This window comes from Haliaeetus albicilla, chromosome 4 (genome assembly GCF_947461875.1).
Source record: "Haliaeetus albicilla chromosome 4, bHalAlb1.1, whole genome shotgun sequence".
Classification (NCBI taxonomy): domain Eukaryota; kingdom Metazoa; phylum Chordata; class Aves; order Accipitriformes; family Accipitridae; genus Haliaeetus; species Haliaeetus albicilla.
The window spans coordinates 19,359,453-19,378,584 of record NC_091486.1 but is presented as its reverse complement, the minus strand read 5'-3'; the positions used below and the strand labels follow the sequence as shown (position 1 = coordinate 19,378,584).

The 19,132-nt window shown below is 42.6% G+C and overlaps 1 protein-coding gene across 1 annotated transcript in view; it reads left to right on the top strand.

The window, feature by feature from the left end:
- ITGB6 (integrin subunit beta 6) overlaps positions 1-19,132 on the top strand; it is a 58,721-nt gene that overhangs the window by 4,513 nt on the left and 35,076 nt on the right. The window contains exons 2-4 of the mRNA XM_009921686.2: positions 2,411-2,651; positions 18,141-18,205; positions 18,656-18,732. Of these exons, the coding sequence (XP_009919988.1) occupies positions 18,672-18,732 (61 nt within the window). The 5' untranslated portion in view covers positions 2,411-2,651; positions 18,141-18,205; positions 18,656-18,671. The remainder of the gene's footprint in view (positions 1-2,410; positions 2,652-18,140; positions 18,206-18,655; positions 18,733-19,132) is intronic.

The following is a 19,132-nucleotide window of genomic DNA, read 5'->3' as shown; positions in this document are numbered from 1 at the left end:
CACGCTGGGTCTCACCCGCTGCCTGCACTTTTGGCACATCGCGGACGCGCTGCTCGGTGACCCCACACGCCAGACACGGCTTGCCAAGGCGATGGGTGACTCGCTGCATCGCACTCGCTGCAGCTGACAGCCAGAAATGGGGGAGAGCAGGGAAGTGCCTCCCACCCCGCGCGGCTCCCGGCTGGAGAAGCGTGGTGGGCTTTCTTGCTGCGTCCTTCCACATCCATGTTCTCCAGGTGCTTCTGGCCCCCTAATCAGCTGCCAGTTTACAACTTTAGGCCCTAATTAGCTGCCAGGGACATATCAATGAAAAGCCATGAGGTGGGCTATAGGGGGCAACGAGTGTTACTGGTCCTTCAGAGCAAAATTTGTCCTCTGCTAGTTTTTCCCTCCAATTCTAAGGGACTCTTCTCTTACAGTATAACCTACTACTCCTACTCTGACCTTACTGCCTCTCCTATCAATTCCGCTTTGGGTTCATGCCTGGCTCTCTGAAGCCTTTCTGCTTGTCATTTGTTCCCCTTCTCCCTTCCTTCTGAAACACCTCCGCAGCTTGGATGTTCTGGGAGGAAATTGCCTTCCACCACTGTCTTTTCACGCCCCAGCACAGGCTGGACTGAATGCAGAGACATCTCTGGCCCAAGGCAACTTTCTGTCAAAAAAGCAGACGCAGGCGTGGGTGACGCTGACGTGAAAGAAGTAACCTCCAGCGGTCCCCACAGCATACCTCCCCGGGGTCTGCTCTCCAGGCATGGTCCTGACCCAGTGCCACGTTGCAGCTCAGCTGGCCCCGTCTGAGGGTGGCTCAGGACAGGGACAGGCTGAGAAGAGCTGGAGCGGGGCAGAGCGTTGTGGAGGTGCCCTGCAGCACCCCACATCGCCCGCCCTCTGAGGGACCCCACAGCTGCCGCAGGGGCTCTGCCGCCAGCTCGCTGGTGGGAGTCACCCACTGGCACAAGGGGAGTGAAGTTTGCTGAGGGATTTCACTTCTTCGAAGGCAGGGAGGGGGAGAGGACAACAGGAGGCGTTTATCCTGTGGCAGCACCCCCCGCGCGCTTGCAGCACGGGGAGATCAGCACGGGGTCCCCTTGCCTCCCGACCTGTGTGCATCAGCCCAAAGGGCTGTGCCCCGGGCAGGGTGGGGAGGACATGATGAGGGAGGGTGGAGCACGAGCTGGTTGTTATCTTCCTACTTGGGTCTTGCAGAGATGGGCTGGTAGCTTTATTTATCACTGTAGGTAGAGGGAAAGTGGCAGCACTGGTGGTGAGGGGTCCCCAGCTGGGGCTGAGGCTCATGGGGTCGGCACCGGGCTCCTCTGGCCCTGTAGCTGGGCAGCCTGGCCATGGGGAAGGGGCAAGTGGGCTGCTGACCCCACTGTGCCCCCGCAGGGTGCCCCAGGCACCACAGCTCCCAGACCTGCTCCAAGTAATGCCCTTTCCCTGCCTCTTCTCAGGTTTTTCCAATCCTCCACTAAGTGCATCCCTAACCCTACGTTAGATCCTCATCTCATCCCTATCTGCTCTCTGTGTCCTTTCCCTTTCCTTACAGTGCTCCCCCAGCTCCTCATCTCCTGCCCAGAGGAATAATGTATATGCTGGGATGCTTCTGCTCTTTGTGCTCAGCTTCCCAGTTAGTACCTTAGAAAAGAGCGTTATAGCTGTTTGTTGCTCTGATTCACAACCTGGCCAGTACTGACGCTTCCTTGCTCATTCCCTAAGGTAATTCTGCCTCCCTGCCATTTCTGGTTTTGTCTGGGATTCATCTGTTGTTTATCCCAAGCTAATCGTATTCTGCTACTCAGGTCAAAGAACCTAGTTTTAAGTCTGTTAAGATGAACCTGCAACGTAGTTTATGGGGAAGAAGCACCTTCAGAAAGTGTGTGTGACCTGGGCAGAAAGCAAGTGCGCGAGAAGTGGAACCACTGCATTGCAGAAAGGGAGTAGATTAGGATTATAACAAGTATAAAAGTTTTAAAAATCAGAATAACTTCAATGTTACTCTTTAAAATAATGGATTAATTATTCCAGTGACGTTGTGCTATGTGTCCCTGTGCTAAGAGGGCTTTCATATCTTCCCTCTGGAGTGGGGAAAGAAAGTGGTTGCTTAAATCACTATTAACGTACAGCACACAAATTCCAGTTTTGATTTTACGAACAGCCTGTATCATCATGTCTCGTGTGGACTGCCTCACGCTCATTGTACTGTGGGGTTAGACACACTGTCACCAGTCCTATAAATAGCCTACTTGGTTATGAAGGACTATTAGTGTTTCCTCTGAGAAGAATAGGACTTTTGACTAACAGTATTTTAGGCCAGTTTTCTTCAAATTTTCTAGAGGCCATAGCATTTGGAGAGTAGAAAACCTGCTAAAGAAAGCGAATAATCAAGGTATTAATGTTTGAAACACAGACACCCGGTAAGCCTGGAAAATTCGCAGAGAAAACCGAAGTTAGAAGGAGCAGGATGGTGGTGTGCATTTAAAAAAGGAGGCTTGGCTTCAGGGCTGGCAAGGAGCAAGGCAGCTGCCATGCGGAGAAAGAGAAGCTCCCTGTGATCCAGTGGAAAGCTCAGTTGCAGCGCAAGTATGGCTGCAATGTCGGAGAGTCTGCTCTGCACCCGAAAAATGCTCAAGTGTACTGGGGAACAGCAGGTAAGCTGATGTGGTTTTCTGTATATTTTTGGAGCAAAGTAGGAAGTAATTGTGTGTAGAAAACCTTGTATTTCAGCTTATCAGCTGTTTAGCTGTTACTATGATCTTTTGAGTGCGGAGAGCACCTGCAGGCAAACACCCTCAAGGTCGGTTCAGTAGGGATGGATGTTTTTAAGCTTGGGGAGGGAGTGGGGATCCCTGGTTCTAAGGATATAGGTTGTTTGGGGTGTGCGACCCTGTTTCTGTGAGTAAATGTGCTGGAGATGCCAAAGAGAGTGCACAGCCTGCTGGCCACACAGCGAGGCAAGTTCTATTGCATGCAGTGCGAGAGCTCAAACACAGCATGGCATTAAATGACATGTAACAAGGTTTGGTAGGTGTCTTCTCCTAACTATTAAAAGTAACAAATGCCAAGATATTTGGGGGGTTTCCTTACAATTAGCAACTGATCTGGAATTCAGACCCCACCTTCCACAGCCTGGGAAGTTTACAAGAGCACATTAAATCGACAGCAGCACCCTTTGTGCAAACAGTGAGTCTGTACACGAGAAGATTGCCCTGCCGAAAGAAAAGGAATAAAGCGTTACATTTAGGGATGTGGCTAACTTCTGAACAGTGAGGAAAGCACCACACTTGCCAGTTATCTTTTCCGTGCGTTTCCTCAGTTGTGGCTGGGGCCATCTGACGAGTGTTTCTCTTTCACTCCCAGCGCAGTGCAGTCTGTCTGCTGTCAGCAGTTAATGAAGTCACTCGCAAGACGCCATCCCCTGGGGAAAAGCACTGCTATGAATAGACCTGTTACTTGCGTCTCTGGCTGCAATGCTCTCAGCGCTTCTTTTGTTGTGCCACCATCTCCGATTGTGCCATTTTTGAACAATGGTCTTTCACTCTAGAGCTACTGCTATTCAGGATGCCAAAAAACGGTCCCCTTCCTTCTGGCAGAGCTGTAGAGCTCAGTGAGTGCTTCTGTGCCGTCCCCAGTGACAGACGCAGGTTCTGAGGTACCACAGGCCTAATAAAAATGTGCAGAAAGTGAATGAGTAATCTTATTGCAGCAAGTACTTTTAATAACAGTCCGCAGTGAAAGTCATCATCAGATACTTCATCAACACACATCCTACAATTAGGAGGAAAAAATAAAGCTTTTTTTCTGAGAACAAAATATTTCCATGCTACTGAAATAGAAAGGGAAACTGCTAATCTGATGAGAAATGTTAGAGAACATCACCTATTTGCCTAGCTGAGCTTGCATGTCTAGGTATGATTAAGCTTGTGTTTATAAGGAGTTGTGTGTTGGTCTAGACAGAGGTAAGCTATAAAAGAAACAAAATCGGCAAAAATAGACAGATAAAGAATGATGAAACATGATAACATATTGTCCAAAGTATGCAAGATCATGTAAGTACTTATTACAATTTGTAGGGCATACAGTCCTTGTTAGTGCCAGTAAAGTCAAGGACCAATCAATGCAGTGAGTCACGTTAGTGACTGAGTTTGTTGTTGAGATCTAACCCAAAATAATATTACAGTTGAATACCTTTGTAAGAAAATTCAGCTAACTGCCAATAAATGGTCAAAAAGAGAAAAACTGAGTAAAGTAGCATTCAATTTGAACATTATCCATTCTCTCTTTGGGAGATGTGGGGGATAATTTATTTTAAAAGGGTTTTTTTAATATACACAGATGATTTTTTTTTAACCAGACTTGATGGTCTTAAACAGGCTCCCCCCCAAATCAAGTTGTCAAAATTTTAGTTCTCAGAAAGCTATGGCGAGGTCTTCAACAAAATGCAAATGTAGATTTTTCTGTGTCATGATCTAAATATCTGAACCATTCCAACATGAACAGAGTTTAAGTTGCTGTCTTATATGAACCTTTGTTCAGGTGCCTCATCCCCTTGCTTGTATAAAAACGAAGCAAAAACCCTCTTATTACTCATACTTTTCATATTAATTCTGGATGGCTGAAGAAGTTTGAGTGATTCATTACCTGCATTAAAATTTAACATCAGCCTTTAATATGTTCGGCCTGACACATGGTGTGTCTTATAATATTGATATATCTTATCGACCTAGCAATCTGCATCAGCTTGCTGAAGCATGCCATGAAAGGAAAATGATACAGTAGTCCCGATCTACTTCTCTGTCAAAGCTTTAATTAAAATATTCACACTATCTGTTAAGAGTGTTGTGGCTTGGGGAAACTCGTCACATGCCTGTCCTGTCATTAACATTTTATTTTGAAAGTTTAGGAAGATAGGAATATGCCTCTTAAATCAGACTTCTGTAACATGGTCAGCATTTCAGTGGCATTCAAAACTCTCATCCGACTTGCTCTCTGGTGTCCTATATATAAGAAAACACAAATTAATGCGTTGAATTTTCCCGTACACTTGCCCAGCGCTTTTTTCCAGTAAGAACGGAAGCAGCTGGGGTGAGTTCAGCAGACCAGCAGAGCCGGAGCATCGCTGCTCTTGCAGCAGTTCTCATCCTTTTCTCAGGAGTACAGAGGTGCAAAGCTGAGGTCAGGTTTCTCCGTTAGGGTTTGTTTCCCATTGCTGGCACCCAGACAGCCTGAAGGCTGTGACAAGGCAATACTTGGCCATCTGCAAGCTTCTCAGCTGGGAGGTAGAGCCTGATCAAAACGAGGTTTCATTTAGCGCTAGCTGCCCCTGATAGGAGACCCTGCCAGCCTACCTAGGAACAGCACTTGTATGATAAAGCCTCCTGGCTGTGTCTGCAGAGGTGTCTTACTAAGGTCATATAGAGACTGGTTTTTCCTTCCTTAGCAGAACTGTCTAGAGGATAGGACTGCAAATCCTGCTGTCCTTCCCAGGACAGAAAACCTACTTGTAATGATGATCCTTATCATCAGAAGAAGATGCTTCTTGCCCCCTTTGGTCCCACAGTGCCATGCTAGCAGCAATTCCTCTCATCCAGTAGCAATGGGGATTAAAACCACAGCCTGTACCTCAAATGGTTGTTTCAAATCAGCTTCAGCAAGCTTTGCTCCCTCTCTGACCTCTTCCTGGCTTCCACACCCCCTGTGCTTGGCTCTCCTCCACCCAGGCTTTCGGGCTCAGATTTGGAAATCCCCTGTTCCTGACATGAGACTGTTATTTTTCTGGCAGTATTTACCTGCTGTCCTTGTAGAATCAAATCAAGGCCTCTGTGATGCCTGTGCTGTTATTCAGAATATTAACAGACATTACAAACAGAAAGAGGTTGACAGATTTCTCCCACAAGGAATTTCCACTAAGGAATTTCTTCAGCCAGGAAAGCTGCCCAGGTTGGAGCTTGTGATGCTCTGTCTGACCCCGAGCCTGGACCAGTTCTGGTTGCAAGAGAGGAGCAATTTCTTCCAAGGAACAATCTTCCTCAAGCATTACTATAACAACAGAAGCAGCACAGTACCTGGGTCATAAAGAAAATGCTATGCTATGAAGACTGTGAACTTAGAAGAATGTAAGCAAAAGGCCAAGACTTGAAAGATTCATTAATATGTAAGTTCAGAAGCACAAGCTAAATCAAACTATCATTGCTCAATACACAAGCATAGCAAATAACCCTAAGAGGGGGTTTTTGAAGCAGCAGGGGAAGAAAAGAAAAATACTCCTATAAAAGTGGTAAGGATGAATCAGATGATAACATATGAGAACATAAATACCAGTTCAGGATGAAGGAAAAATAGGCTTTATTACCCCACATGAGCAAACTGATGATGAAGGAGAGCTAGTAAAATTTAGTGGTTTTATCAGTAATGTGACTGCGCAGGCACTGTGAGTAGTTATGTCTCAGAACAGTCTGAATAAATAACTGCAATGGTTTTGTTTGCTTTTGTATATGTTTAAAACCATAAATATTTAGCAGCTTTCACAAAATGAGACAGAAAATTATGACATCATGAGAACATGACAAATATGTACTTTCCACAAGACATTATTAGCATATTCAGTCCACTGCTGGCACTATTTATTAGATAAACTTGCTTGAAATTGTTACCATGATTTTGACTTGTAGGTCATGTACCCTTTTTATCTTCAGGTTAGCATGACACAGGCAGAAGAAGGCATTTGTGTTTTTCCTACATGCAAGGAAGTTCACACACTATACAGAGCAAGAGAGGAACTTCCCTACCTTCAAAGTCCAGAAACACAGCTGAAAAATAAAAAGAACAAACAATATCTTGGATTGACGACTTTTGTCTGGCCCAGATTTCTTCTGTGTAGCAGTGAGCACCTGATGTGCCCAAGTTAGGAACCAGTTTGCCCTTAACTGTGTCTATGTAAAATGCAGAGTAAGGTGCCTCCTGTGTTAGCCCAAGACCTGTGTTCGCTGTTCCCTGGAGGTTTGCTTATAACCACATTCATGGCTTGGCATGGTCCCCGCATGCATCCGCAGCACCAGTGTTTGACCTGTTTGAATTCTTCCTTGGTCTCTTCTGTTGCTCTCAGACGTTACTGAGCACAACTATTATTCTCTGATGTAAAAGGCCATTCCGATGCCTCTTCCAAATCAACGTGAACTTGTTAACCTCTCTATGCTTATGTATATTTTTCATACAGTTTTAAAATTTTGTAGAGCCCTTATGGTAGTTAGACACTCAAAAGTCTCTCCTGATTAGGGTCAGCAGGGTCTTGCTCTAATTGAGAAAGTCCCGCCCACCAGATCAGTATCTTACTGTAAATCAAAAGCAAGAATAATGTTGGAAAGAATCACATCATAACTGACTGAAGTATAATGAATAACTGACAGCTATGACTCAACGTCTGCATTTCTTCCCTAACACAACACCATATTGTAGACTGGCTTTGAATAGGTTTTTCACATAGTTTCAGGTAACGATTAACTCCCAATGACTAAAATATCTCCAGGACAACTGACGAGACATCTCACACAGTTACTCAAGTTCAAAAGGATATTCAAGCTTTCACTTTATCTCTTTCATTCAAAAATACATTTATTGTAACTAACTGAAGCGATTTTAAAACTGCCCCATAAAATGTGAAGTCAGCGGTACTACTGCAGCATCATTTCAAGCTAAAATGATTGTATGCCAGGCAGATGCACACACAGTACGTGTGTGCGGTTTTATTATTTATTCCATTTATAAAACAGATGCCATTTTAGTGTCTGTGGCCATGCAGTCATCTCTGGGATGAAATTTAACTTTGTACCAGCTCACATTGTAGGATAAAAGACTGAAGGAGGGAGCACTGAGAAGAACACAAAACAGGGGAAATCTGTGTGAGTAAGTTTGTCCTGAAGGAAAAGCTCCCACTGCAGCGTTTCATTCCTGAAGAGGGTGTGTTAAAGCAGGCAAGATAATAAAGAGCAGCAGATGTCTTAAGAATTGATGTTATGAGGAGTGTTGTAAGGCATTTAACTTTTGAGAGGAAAGAGGATTTTTCACACAAACTAGATGAACTCCATCAGAGAAAACGTGGTATTAATTTTCCGGAACCAAGATTGCTATAATTGATACCAATATAGTAGAACATGATTACATCATGTAGCATACTACAAAATAATACATGATAACAATATATATTCATATATCAGTATAACCAGTAAAAGGATTGTAAGCTAGTAAATAGGAGAGGTGGTTGCAGGAGACCTGTAAGTAACTTCCACACCTGCTTCTGAAAAGCAGAAAGCGGTGAATATATGGAGGGGGAAAGAAATAGATGGGAGCAAAATGGACAGGAAGTATCAGTACTGACACAGGTGGGAACGTGATGTGAATGGCCTGGGTGTCAGGAATAAAAGGGATATGAGTAATGTAATTAAAAATTTTGCACATTATCATAGAAGATGAACTGAGGTGCTTGTGTACAAAAATTGTGTGCAAACTGCAGCACCCAGGATGACCCTGAATCTCCCAAGAACAGCTAAGTATGGTGGATAAGTAATCGATGACTGAAATGCACTTAAACCAGTGTGTACACTGTTAAGAAAACTAGAAATAAAAACAGAGGTACACTCGGTAACAATGAAGTCACTTACAGAGAGAGGTGGCATGGGCAGAATGGAATTTGTCAAACTAAAGGTCTTCTGAAGGACCACTAAGGAACTGTTACACATATATCTAACACTGTAGATGACTACAAGCTGAAAGAGAAGCTTCCAAGCATTGTCTCATTGCAGGAGACTTTAACTGCTCAGAAATAGAGTATAAAGCAAATGTTACTGATAACAGTAGAGCCAGTTATTCCAGGGTGTAATAGCTGGCAGATTTCATCACTAAGCAGTCACTGGACTACCATGATGCTATTCTAGGTGGTCTTTGTTAGGTAGTGATGACATAGAGCAGCTGGTTGTAGAAAATAACCTAGCTAAAGTTATCCCAAGTTGATTAAATTGAAAATAAGTGAAAGAATAAACAAGAATAGGCCTGTTAGTTTCTCAAAATTTGTCCTTCTGAAGTGTTGTACCTAAGGAAACTAGTTAGCGATGTCAAGTGGATGAAGGTTCCAAATCTAAGTATTAAAATTTCTTTAATTTAAATACTATTTTAAAAATCTGCACTTTGTACTGTAAGTAGAGAAGGGTGTTAGCACCTTATTGGATTAATAAATCCTTCACAAAAAAAAAGATATTAGGAGTGAGCAAGGACAGTGAAGGTCATAGGGGAAGAAGACCCCACCATACCAGATCATCAATGAAAACAGTATCTTGGGAACCAAGAAGCAGAGGATGCAGTCATATTTGTCAAGTCTACACATTTACCATCTGTAAACAAAATTTGAAAGGCTGAAAGTTTCTTCTACACAACTAAAAGGGGGCCTGGTATGTGGCAAGGATGGGGTAGAGATTAAAGCTAACATTTACAAACTTGAGAAGTAAATCCAGAGCATAGTAGGCCCATAGTGGAACAATATCTGTTATCCACCCTAAAATGCTGAAAGAATGAGCAAATTACATTTCAAGTACAGGAGGAAGTTTTTCTTAAAAGATCTGCCAAAACAAAGGAGAGAGAAGAGCAGAGGAAAAAGTGACCTTGCACTACAGCTTCATTAATCTGACCTTAGTAATACGGAAATTTTGTACATATTTTTGCCAGAAAGTATAAATAAGGGTGTGGAGATAAAATGGAGAAAACAGGATGAAAGCAATAGATGTTTAATACAATGTATAAGGGCTGAGGAAATGTATGTATGATATTATCTGTTCTGGAAAGGGAATTATTGGGCTACTTAACAGTTGAGTAGAGATTTTCAAGCATTACAGTTTCAGCTAGTCTCTGGAAGTATTAATAATTTCATTGCTGCTAAATTGGCATGGTCAGATGAGAAAAATACCCATACTATTATATAAACATTGGGGGGGAACTTGAGAGCTGGAGGTGTGGGGTAGAATTTAATAGCACAAGTGCCAGATCACACACAAACTGAGGTGGAAACGATTTCTGTTATAAATTCTGGCTTATCAGTTGGGCAAGAGAAACACCATAATGTCTTGGTCAGTCATAGAAGGATGCTGAGACCTGGGATGGAGCCATGGGAAAGGCAAAAATGATCCTCCTTAGATACGATGCAGGAGACTTAAGGAGGGATACACAAGTATGGACGCTATTGTAGGAGGCACTGGTCAAAGCTCTTCTGGAGTACTGTGAAGAGTCTGTCACCCATAATTAGGAAAGAGCATTGAAAGAAACGCAGAGAAGTAGTACTGGACAAAACAAAGAATGAGGGATATACAATTGCTGTCTATAAATACATTAAGGGGAGGGGAAAGAAGGGCAGAGCAAATACTAGGAAAGGAAAGAAGTTATTTAAGTTACCAGACAATGAATATAAATTGAAAGTTAGTCCATCCAGGCTGGAGCTTAGAAGGTTTCCAGCCATGAGAAGAGTGAAGTCTCCAAAAGAGTCTTCTAGTAAGAGTGACAGGAACAAACCGCTGTAGGTGAGGATATCACAGTAAAATGGAACTTATTTCTTTGCAAATTGGATAATGCAGAATTCACCTGGGTCTTGCATATACCATAAAGGTGAGTAGAGCCACATTTGATTTGACTCTCTGCCAGAGAGAGAAACAGTCTGTGTATTCTTATGGTGGATTTTGATAAGTTTATTAACACAGCTGTGTAAGGTGGAAGGACATGTTTTCAGTATCTATGAGATCCTTTGCAGTGTTGTGCCCTCTAGTTTGTGCTATTGTGTTTTATTGTGCATTAGTGTTTTTTTAAAATTTCTGTTAATGAATTTATTGGTTCGGGTAGAAAGTGTGACTCTATGGCCTCCTGTGATGTATTGACATGCTACAAAATGTTAAGAATTACATTTTTTGTAAAAGAATTGGTTTAAAATTATGGCAATTCTGTGTGCTAAGTGTTCAACCAAAGCATGGTAATGAGGTTGCAAACGTGTGAGAGAAGAAGCATAAGGTATCAGTGGATCAAATATTATCGATAGTATTTACATGATCAATCATTTTGAACTCCTGGAAAACATTGTTAGGGAAAATCTGCCCTGCCTTATCCTTTTTATGTTATTCAGCCAAAATATAGCTGAAATTGATTTAATTGATTTTATTTTTGTTTGGAGATGGTTCTATTTGCATGTTCTTTGTCCTGCATGGTTTTAGTTTGATATATAATATCAACAGTTTTTACCAATTCTTTAAGAAGAATTGTAGAAACACCAATCTTTCTATTTAAGGTTGTTTTTCCAATGCTTCTGTTTGAATGTGAGCTGACAATGTTGATTTATATTTCCTTCCTCTTATTTTCATAAGAAACGTGTACATAGCAATAAGGCAAGGTATGCGAAATACAATAATAATTTATACTGACAAAGACATCAGAAACGATTTCTGACATTTCAGAATCATGTAACTGAGCTCATACATAGCAAAGACACTAGAAGTAATGTTCTGTTTACTGTGACAGGACAGGAATTTGAAAAAAGCATGCTAACAAAAAATTACAGCTTTAATAATACAACATAAATGACCAAATTGTTTAACAAAGGTGTGATCATCTCCAAATGTTCTTACCTGTGCAGAAAGGCAAAATATTGCTAAAAGGTAGTAGGACAGTTAGTACCTGAAGACCTTTTTTATACCTCTAAGCTTTAAAGTATTAACTTCTCTACTCCAGAAGAGCAGAGTAGCCATAAGATGGCAGCACCCTGCACAAAGAGCTCCTGAAACCCTAAATTCGGTTCTTTTCCCAGAAAGAGCTTGCACCCGCTGGCGGGAGCGAGTGGCAAGAATGCCACGTCTCTGTAAATAGAAACCATGCTGGCCAAGTTCAGAACAGCTCCTGGAAAGCTTCAGAAATGTAGCTGGTTTCAGGCAGTGCCTGAGCCCATTTTCCTCAGTTTTTAGCAGCTGTTTGGGTGCTTAGCTAAACATGCTTATCTTTTGGTTATTCTAGATTAACCTTATTCAAACCCCGTGTTTCAGCAAAGCACTGGGCTTCTGTAGGTCTAAGTACAGCAAGGTCAACTATAAGTTAAATTCATTTTCTGTGTGTAAGACCAGAGTGGAATTACTTTTTACAAGTGATTTAGTCCAAGCTCAGTAGTTTAGACTTCACATCTGGATAACTCAGGCCTGAATACATCGTGTTTACACCCTACCAGCTTCAAAAGTCAGCCCTCCCTCTGCACCCTTGCCTAGCCCAGCCTGCTGCAGGACTGAGCTGAAGCTTCGCGTTTGTCCTGGTGGGGCTGCAACCTGCCTGTCTCGGGACTGCCTTTGGCCCTTCTGTGACGGGGGCAGCAGGTCCAGCCTGCACTTGGCATTGATCTGAAGGGAGTAAGTTACAGAAAGCCCTTCAGCTGAAGCGCGGGAGGTCTGAGGCGTTGCAGAGGCAGTGCTCAGCGCAGTTCCTGCCATCAGCCGTGCACCAGCGCTGAATGGAGGTGCTTGCTCTGGTGCCCCAGCGCCAGGCTTTTATAGCACAGGGGGAGCAAGGTGTACCATGTAACTGCAAAAAGCAAACAGAAACTGAGGCCAGATTGGATAGGCTGTGTGGAAATCCCTGGCGTGGCTGGAGTGCTGTGGGCTGGCTGGCTCGCAGCCCCGCTCGAATGCAACATGATTTTCCCACTGGTTCCACCTGAGCCCTTCTGCAGTTCGGAGGTTTGATTATTTCGCTTTGAGTGTGAGAGCGTATTCAAATCTGAAAAGCAAACAAATCTTTCAGGGTGCTCACCCATGTGAAGGAAACTGTGAAGGAAACTGAGGACAAAGGTTTGCTCACGCCCTCGGCTGGAACCAGCTGGGGCAGAGCTGTGGGCAAGGTAAACACGAGTTGAAAACACCCTGGGTTGCCTGCCTGCTGATCATTGCAGTTGGTGAGCAATTCCTCCTTATTCCTCCTCTTCCTCTCTGTTTGTTCAGAGGTAAGTTGTTGACTTCACTCCCTGCCCTCATCTAACAGCAGCGCGCTGCTCCAGAAAAGAGAGGAGACCCGAGCGTGAATCACAGCCTGAGTCATGAATTCCCCAATGTCCCGCTTTACTCAGAGCTGGAGGGGAAAAATTCCTCTCATCTGTGTGGCTCTTCGGCTCCTGTGACCCACTGGAAGGAGCTACAGACACCCCTCATCTTCTTCTAAAGCCGCTCTCCATCGCGTGCAGCCGTGCTTGCAAACAACACCCGGAGAGGAGAGTAAGAGAGGCCTTTGCCTTTCCACACACCTGCCCACATCTTGGGTGGACTCTGTGGCTTACCCTGCGCAGCAGTGCTTTGGTCCTAGGTCCATACCTAATGGGGTGTGGTATTAGTACACCCCAAAACATGGAAGCTGGAGTGAAGCAGCTCAGTCACTGTATGCTCAGATCTTCGCTTACCTCAGGGTCCGTATCGTTTTTACAGGGACCTGAATGCTTACAGAAGTTTCTTTGGATTGACGCCATTTTCTATTGGAACAATACCTATCTCTCACCATGCTGATTAACAAAGAGATAGAAAATAGTATCAACTGGCATTTAAAATGTATAAATCCAGATACATTTATTTATTTTACACAGTGATTTGATAGGTAATACTATTGTTTTATAGCTAGAAAAAATTTCAAGTAAAAAAAGAAGGTAAAAATTACTGGTTAGTCACATTCACCATCACTGCGAATTTCCCCATTAAATACAACTGCTCTTTAGGGATTGTTGCTTCCTCTTTAAATGTTTTTGCCAGCTCTCCCTCAAGTATTGCCAGGACCTATGCTGCAGCAAAGGTATAGATAGGACAGTCCTGCCAGTATCATTGCGGTATTTGTGTGTGGTTTCTGACTGTGCTGGATTGCCCTGTTTGCAGGACATTCACACGGCTATGTGGCTACTCAAATCACCTCTAGCTCCTTAGAGACAAATCTAAGTTTTTCAAGCTTGGAAACTTTTTTTCAAGTTTCATTGCTTAGCTAATTGACAGTCATCTCTGCAACATCTGTCATTGCTGTTCTTTGGAACTGGGTCTGTCAGGCTGCTGAGTATTTCTGGGTAGACTTTTTCCAAAGAGAATGCCTTCCATTTCTGCTGGCCCAAGAGTCCGGAAGCACTTGACTGTACAGCTACAGAACATGTCTTCTTTGGGAGAAAAGTATTTTAACCACTCATTCTGTACACCTTTGCATATTCTTCAGTTGCTATCTTTCAGGTTAAAAAGTTTGACCAAAACTTTTAAAGTCTGCTTTGATTCCCCATTAGAGATAGCCAGGAGCTTTCTAGGCAGGTTTGATTTGGAAGCCAACCAGGGAGAGAATAAAGTCACCAGATGTTTCAAATGTAAAGCAACCTGTCTCTGACCTAATGAGCATAGTCCTTTGCCTCTTACAGATGCATTGAGGAGGTGAATGCCACTGTATATGATGCAGAGAAAGGAGACCCCACCTCACTGCTTCCAGTCCCACAGAACTCTCTGGTGAAGGGCAAGAAGAGAAAAATGTTTTCTGAAGTGCAGGAGACACTTCTCCCCACCTTTGTAAATATTCTGAGAACTGTCTCAGCCTGTGGGACATTCAGACTTTAAATTGCTCTGTATTCTTCCAGGCTTTCAGGGTGAGAGTGGGTATGAGAAGAGCATTGGGAATTAAGAGCTGGGTTGTGTGTGAGGCCAAGAGATGACTTACAAGAATTTCTCCTCCATATGGATAGGTCTCCAGCTCCTAATTAAAAGAGATTTTCCTTGCTCTGATGAGCTTGGGACATACTGATCTCTTACGTTGACTGATAAGCTTTCACTGGAGCTAACATGCCTCCTCTTCCAGGTTTTGTCTAGCACAAAATGAACTAATTGTTGTTTTCCCTTGGGCTGGTCTCCCTGTATGTGTAATTCTGCTACATCAGTTCATACCCTATTTGAAGGAGAGGCTGGTATTTTTTCTAAAATGAAGTAATTTTTAGATTTGAATGAGCCAATGGTGAGGCATGCTTCTGTAGGCAAACACTTCCCATTCTGGAACTTTTAGAGACCCATCCCCAGGCTGAATTGTGGATTCAACTCAGTGTGCCAGAAAAGATACAGCATTGTTCTAGATAAAAACCCCCTACTATTATTAATGAAATACAACTTGAGTCTAATGTTTTTTAGTTTATCTCTTATCCCTGTCCCCAACATTAGCTTGCTTTCTTTCTGTACCTCAATATTCAATGTTTGTTACTTGCCAGTGAATTTGTTAAAGGTTGATTGGATGAACAGACTATCTTCCTGCACTATCTTTGTGTATTGTAAGTGCCAGGTATGGGGGAAAATGCACTAAAGATTTTATCCTATACAAATTTTATTATCTTTTAAAGAACAACAGGCTTGCATTGTTCAGCATTGCCCATACTGAAAGATAAACAGCTCTTTTCTGTTCTGATGTGTCATTATAAAACCGTAACCTTGATTTAACTGAGACCAGGATTTGCTGCAAAATGAGTATGTAGTAGCTGATGAAAACAATAATAATTGTATTCTGTCTGTACTATAAACTATCTTTTTGTTACATCTCATTGAATTGATGCCTCTAATTTGGGTGAACGAAACAAGTCTCGGTCTTACAAACCTTGTAAAGAAGTCAAACCAAGCAATGCCAGGACCCCAAAGACTTTTACACATCCTCCCCACATCTGTGTGGCTACTCCAGGTTGTGATTTGGCTCTTCTAACATGTGTGATAGTTAAAGCCAATAAAGCATTAAATTAGTAGAGGAATTTCCTGGTCAACTTACCTTTAGATACTACACAAGATATTGGGTGACGTTTCAAAACAAGAATCAACTTCCTGCCTGGGTTTTCTTGCCTTGCCCAAGATCTACTCTTGCTATGTGCTGTCTCCCTTCCTGGACCTCTCTTAACCTCCTGTCAGTGAGTTTTTTATTCCTGCTCTGTCCAGTCTTGTGAGCTTCTCATTGTGTGAGTTTTTAAAAATCAAAACTGACCTTGAATTTTCTCTTTTTTTTTTTATGTGTGTTTTTGTTGTTGTTTGTTCTGCTATTCTCTTTTCTTTCTCTGCTCTCTCCAGACAATCTGGGGAGGTCTGTTCTTAATAATTTGCAGAAACTTAGTTATTTTATTCAGGTAAGACCTTACTCAGTCTTTGGCAGCCATCCCATTCAGAGGCAGGCACTTAGCCTCCAGTCATGCTGTCCTTGCCAACACCTATATAAAATATTACCACACAAGCAAATGGGGAGCTGATAATATCAAACAGAATTTGTAAGTTTTATGTAGGCAATATTATTCATTCTCTCTACACTAAAAAGTTTGATATCTTGAATCTAAGACTAAGCATTTGCTAATTGCCAGCTGTTCAGCTGGCTGGTCCTTAAGCTGGGACGCTGCTGGTGTCTGATACACTTTGGTGGCTGAAGGACTGCCACCAAGTCCTTTGAGCACGTGCTTTGAAGCATTGATATATTACCAGGTGCTAGTTAGAGCTACAAAGTGACCTTCTATGTGGAAAGGGAAAGCACTGGGTTTTGGAGCTCCGCAAGGCTGTAGAGATAGCAACAATATTAAAGAACATGTACACAAATGTAAATTAAAAACAGGGAAATCAGATGTTTTGGATGGCACTTACAGGAGGATTTTTTTCTTAGTATGAGCAAACATTTTGAGTCCACTTCTTTGTGACCTTACGTAGTTACAGACGGTGTCCTCACAGAGTTGCGTCTTCACCAGCTGAGGGAACATAATCTAATGGATGCTTTTTTCATGCCACAGGAAATTGCTGTAGCTGAACAAATGCCTTACAAAGGACGCTCCAAGGTATAGAAAGCAGTTGAAGGAGACTTAGGAATGTTGTTGTAAATAGAAACATTAAGATGCAGTTCCACAGCAGCTTAAGCTGGGCTAAATTCAGCCTAACGTATTCCCACCTTTCCTGCCAACCCTGCCTGTCTTTCCTCGGCACTCACTCCGGACTGGGCAGCCGCACAGTTCAAGGGACCCACCCAGGTGAAAAGTAGCCTGCCACCTTCCTCACAGAAGGTGACTGGGTTTTAACTGGACCAGTTTGAATCAGCTCACTGTTTGTTTGGACATGAGTACTGGTAGGAGCGAAGGGGTGGGAACACAAGGGCAGAGCAAAGGTAGGCTTGACATAATTCAGCTTGAGCTGCTATGAAACTACCCATAGACTGTGTAAATACTAGTAAAATCGGATGCGCCTGTGAATATTTCCAGGCACTAGAATGAGATTGTCTTTGCTATTAAACTGTTAAAATGCTCCCTGGCGTAAATTTGACCTCTTCCAATTAACACTCTCTGCAAACAATTTCTGGACCCAATTTGGTTGCTAGAGTGGTCCCAATAGGCAATTTGCAAGCATAAACTCCGGTCTTTCTGTGCCAGTTGGCCTCAATGCCCAGGAATGTTTCCAGGCATGTCGAGTTTAACTAGTATAGACCCATCCCTACCGTCACATCCTGCCCCGAGATTGCAGCTACCACCAGCCTGAAAAGGGAGGTCTGATCCTGCCAGTTCTCTTGGTGAGAGCAACCTAGTCCTTATCAGCTAACTTTGGTAGGATTTCTGACTGCAGAAAAAAAGGATACGTGTTTTCAGGCCAGCAACACAACTGATGAAATTATAATTTTATGCTGCACTGTGTACAGTCTGTTGCAAACCCTTATGATAAGAGAGGGCTTGTCCTCAACAAATCATTTTCAAAACAGACAATAGCAGAGCATAAAAGATGGGAAGAGATGAACTCTACAAATAAGAATTTTTATTTCCTTTTAATAAGGTTGTAAGAAATGCATATTTTGCCTTCATTCCAGGTTGGGGAGGGGGGGAAGAGGTAGCAACGACTTGTTATATTGGTAGAATATTTGGCCACTTATTACAGAGAGTTAAAGCTGACATGATTTTTTTTCCAAGTCAGTTGCAGAACTGGGAGTGCAATTATTTCTACTTCTACACATTAAAAAAATGCACAACTGGAGCATTTCCTTTTCAGTTTGCAATGTTAATAAAGTAAATGTATCTTGAATTGCTGAAGCCAGTTCCTTGATTATAATAAGTTATTGCTTTTTGGTTTTTTTTTTTTTCACAGTTGCCTTTACAAGTTTCCCTCCACATCAGGAAATCTGAAAAAATGGGATTTTTACATCTCTCCAGGTATAGTCACTTGGCAATCGTAATGATCCATCTACCTAACACACTCCCTCAGGGAACAATTAAAGGCATTATTTTAGAGCAGCCTTTTAAGAGTTGCTGTAGATATGAAATCCTGCTCGCTCGGCTGGGTTGCTCTAGGACCCAGAGTGACTGGGATTGACAGAAATTTTCACCTGAATGAATTTTCCCCTTATACCTTATAAGGAGTCCAGGAAAACAAGGAAGTGATAACCATGTTCACGTTACTTTATGCACAGCTTGTTCTCTTTACCTGCCCAGGTAGCCCTTGTTTTCACTTTTACTCATGGTCTGTCCTGGTAGGGTTGAAGTTTCCTCGCAATCCGGTGTAGGTGACATCTGAAAACATACCCTCCAGGAATGTATGATTTTTACGACATTCTACCTTTACGTGGACGATAACTAACATGCTAATATTTTTTTGTCACGCAGCCAGCACTGAAAACGAATGGGGATTGAATTGCTTTGCCTCTGTTTCCTCTTTCTGCAAAGAAATAACTATGTGCAAGGTAAGGGTCAGGGGTAGGGAGATCCATTTCAAAACCATTTTTGCATTGTTTCTTGCTTGAAGTTGACATGAAATAGCTTTCTGTCTTCTGTATTTAATCATTCCTTTCTGCCTGGTGACTTTTTTTTTTTTGACAGACTGCTGTAGGGCTACCCTGCAAATTCATGTAAGATTCATGTGGTCATTACATAGCACAACATGTATGAGAGAACTGGGCGTTTGAGCAATTTTGATTATACTAATCACTGTTTGATCTGCTCAGAAACTTAATACTATACATGTGACTGAGTGTTTTGCTGGTACTTGCACAATAAATTAAAATCATATCAAGTATCTATAGACCTGAGTGAAGCAATTTTAAGCGTACAGAGTGAACATAAATCTGTTCTTTTAATATCCCT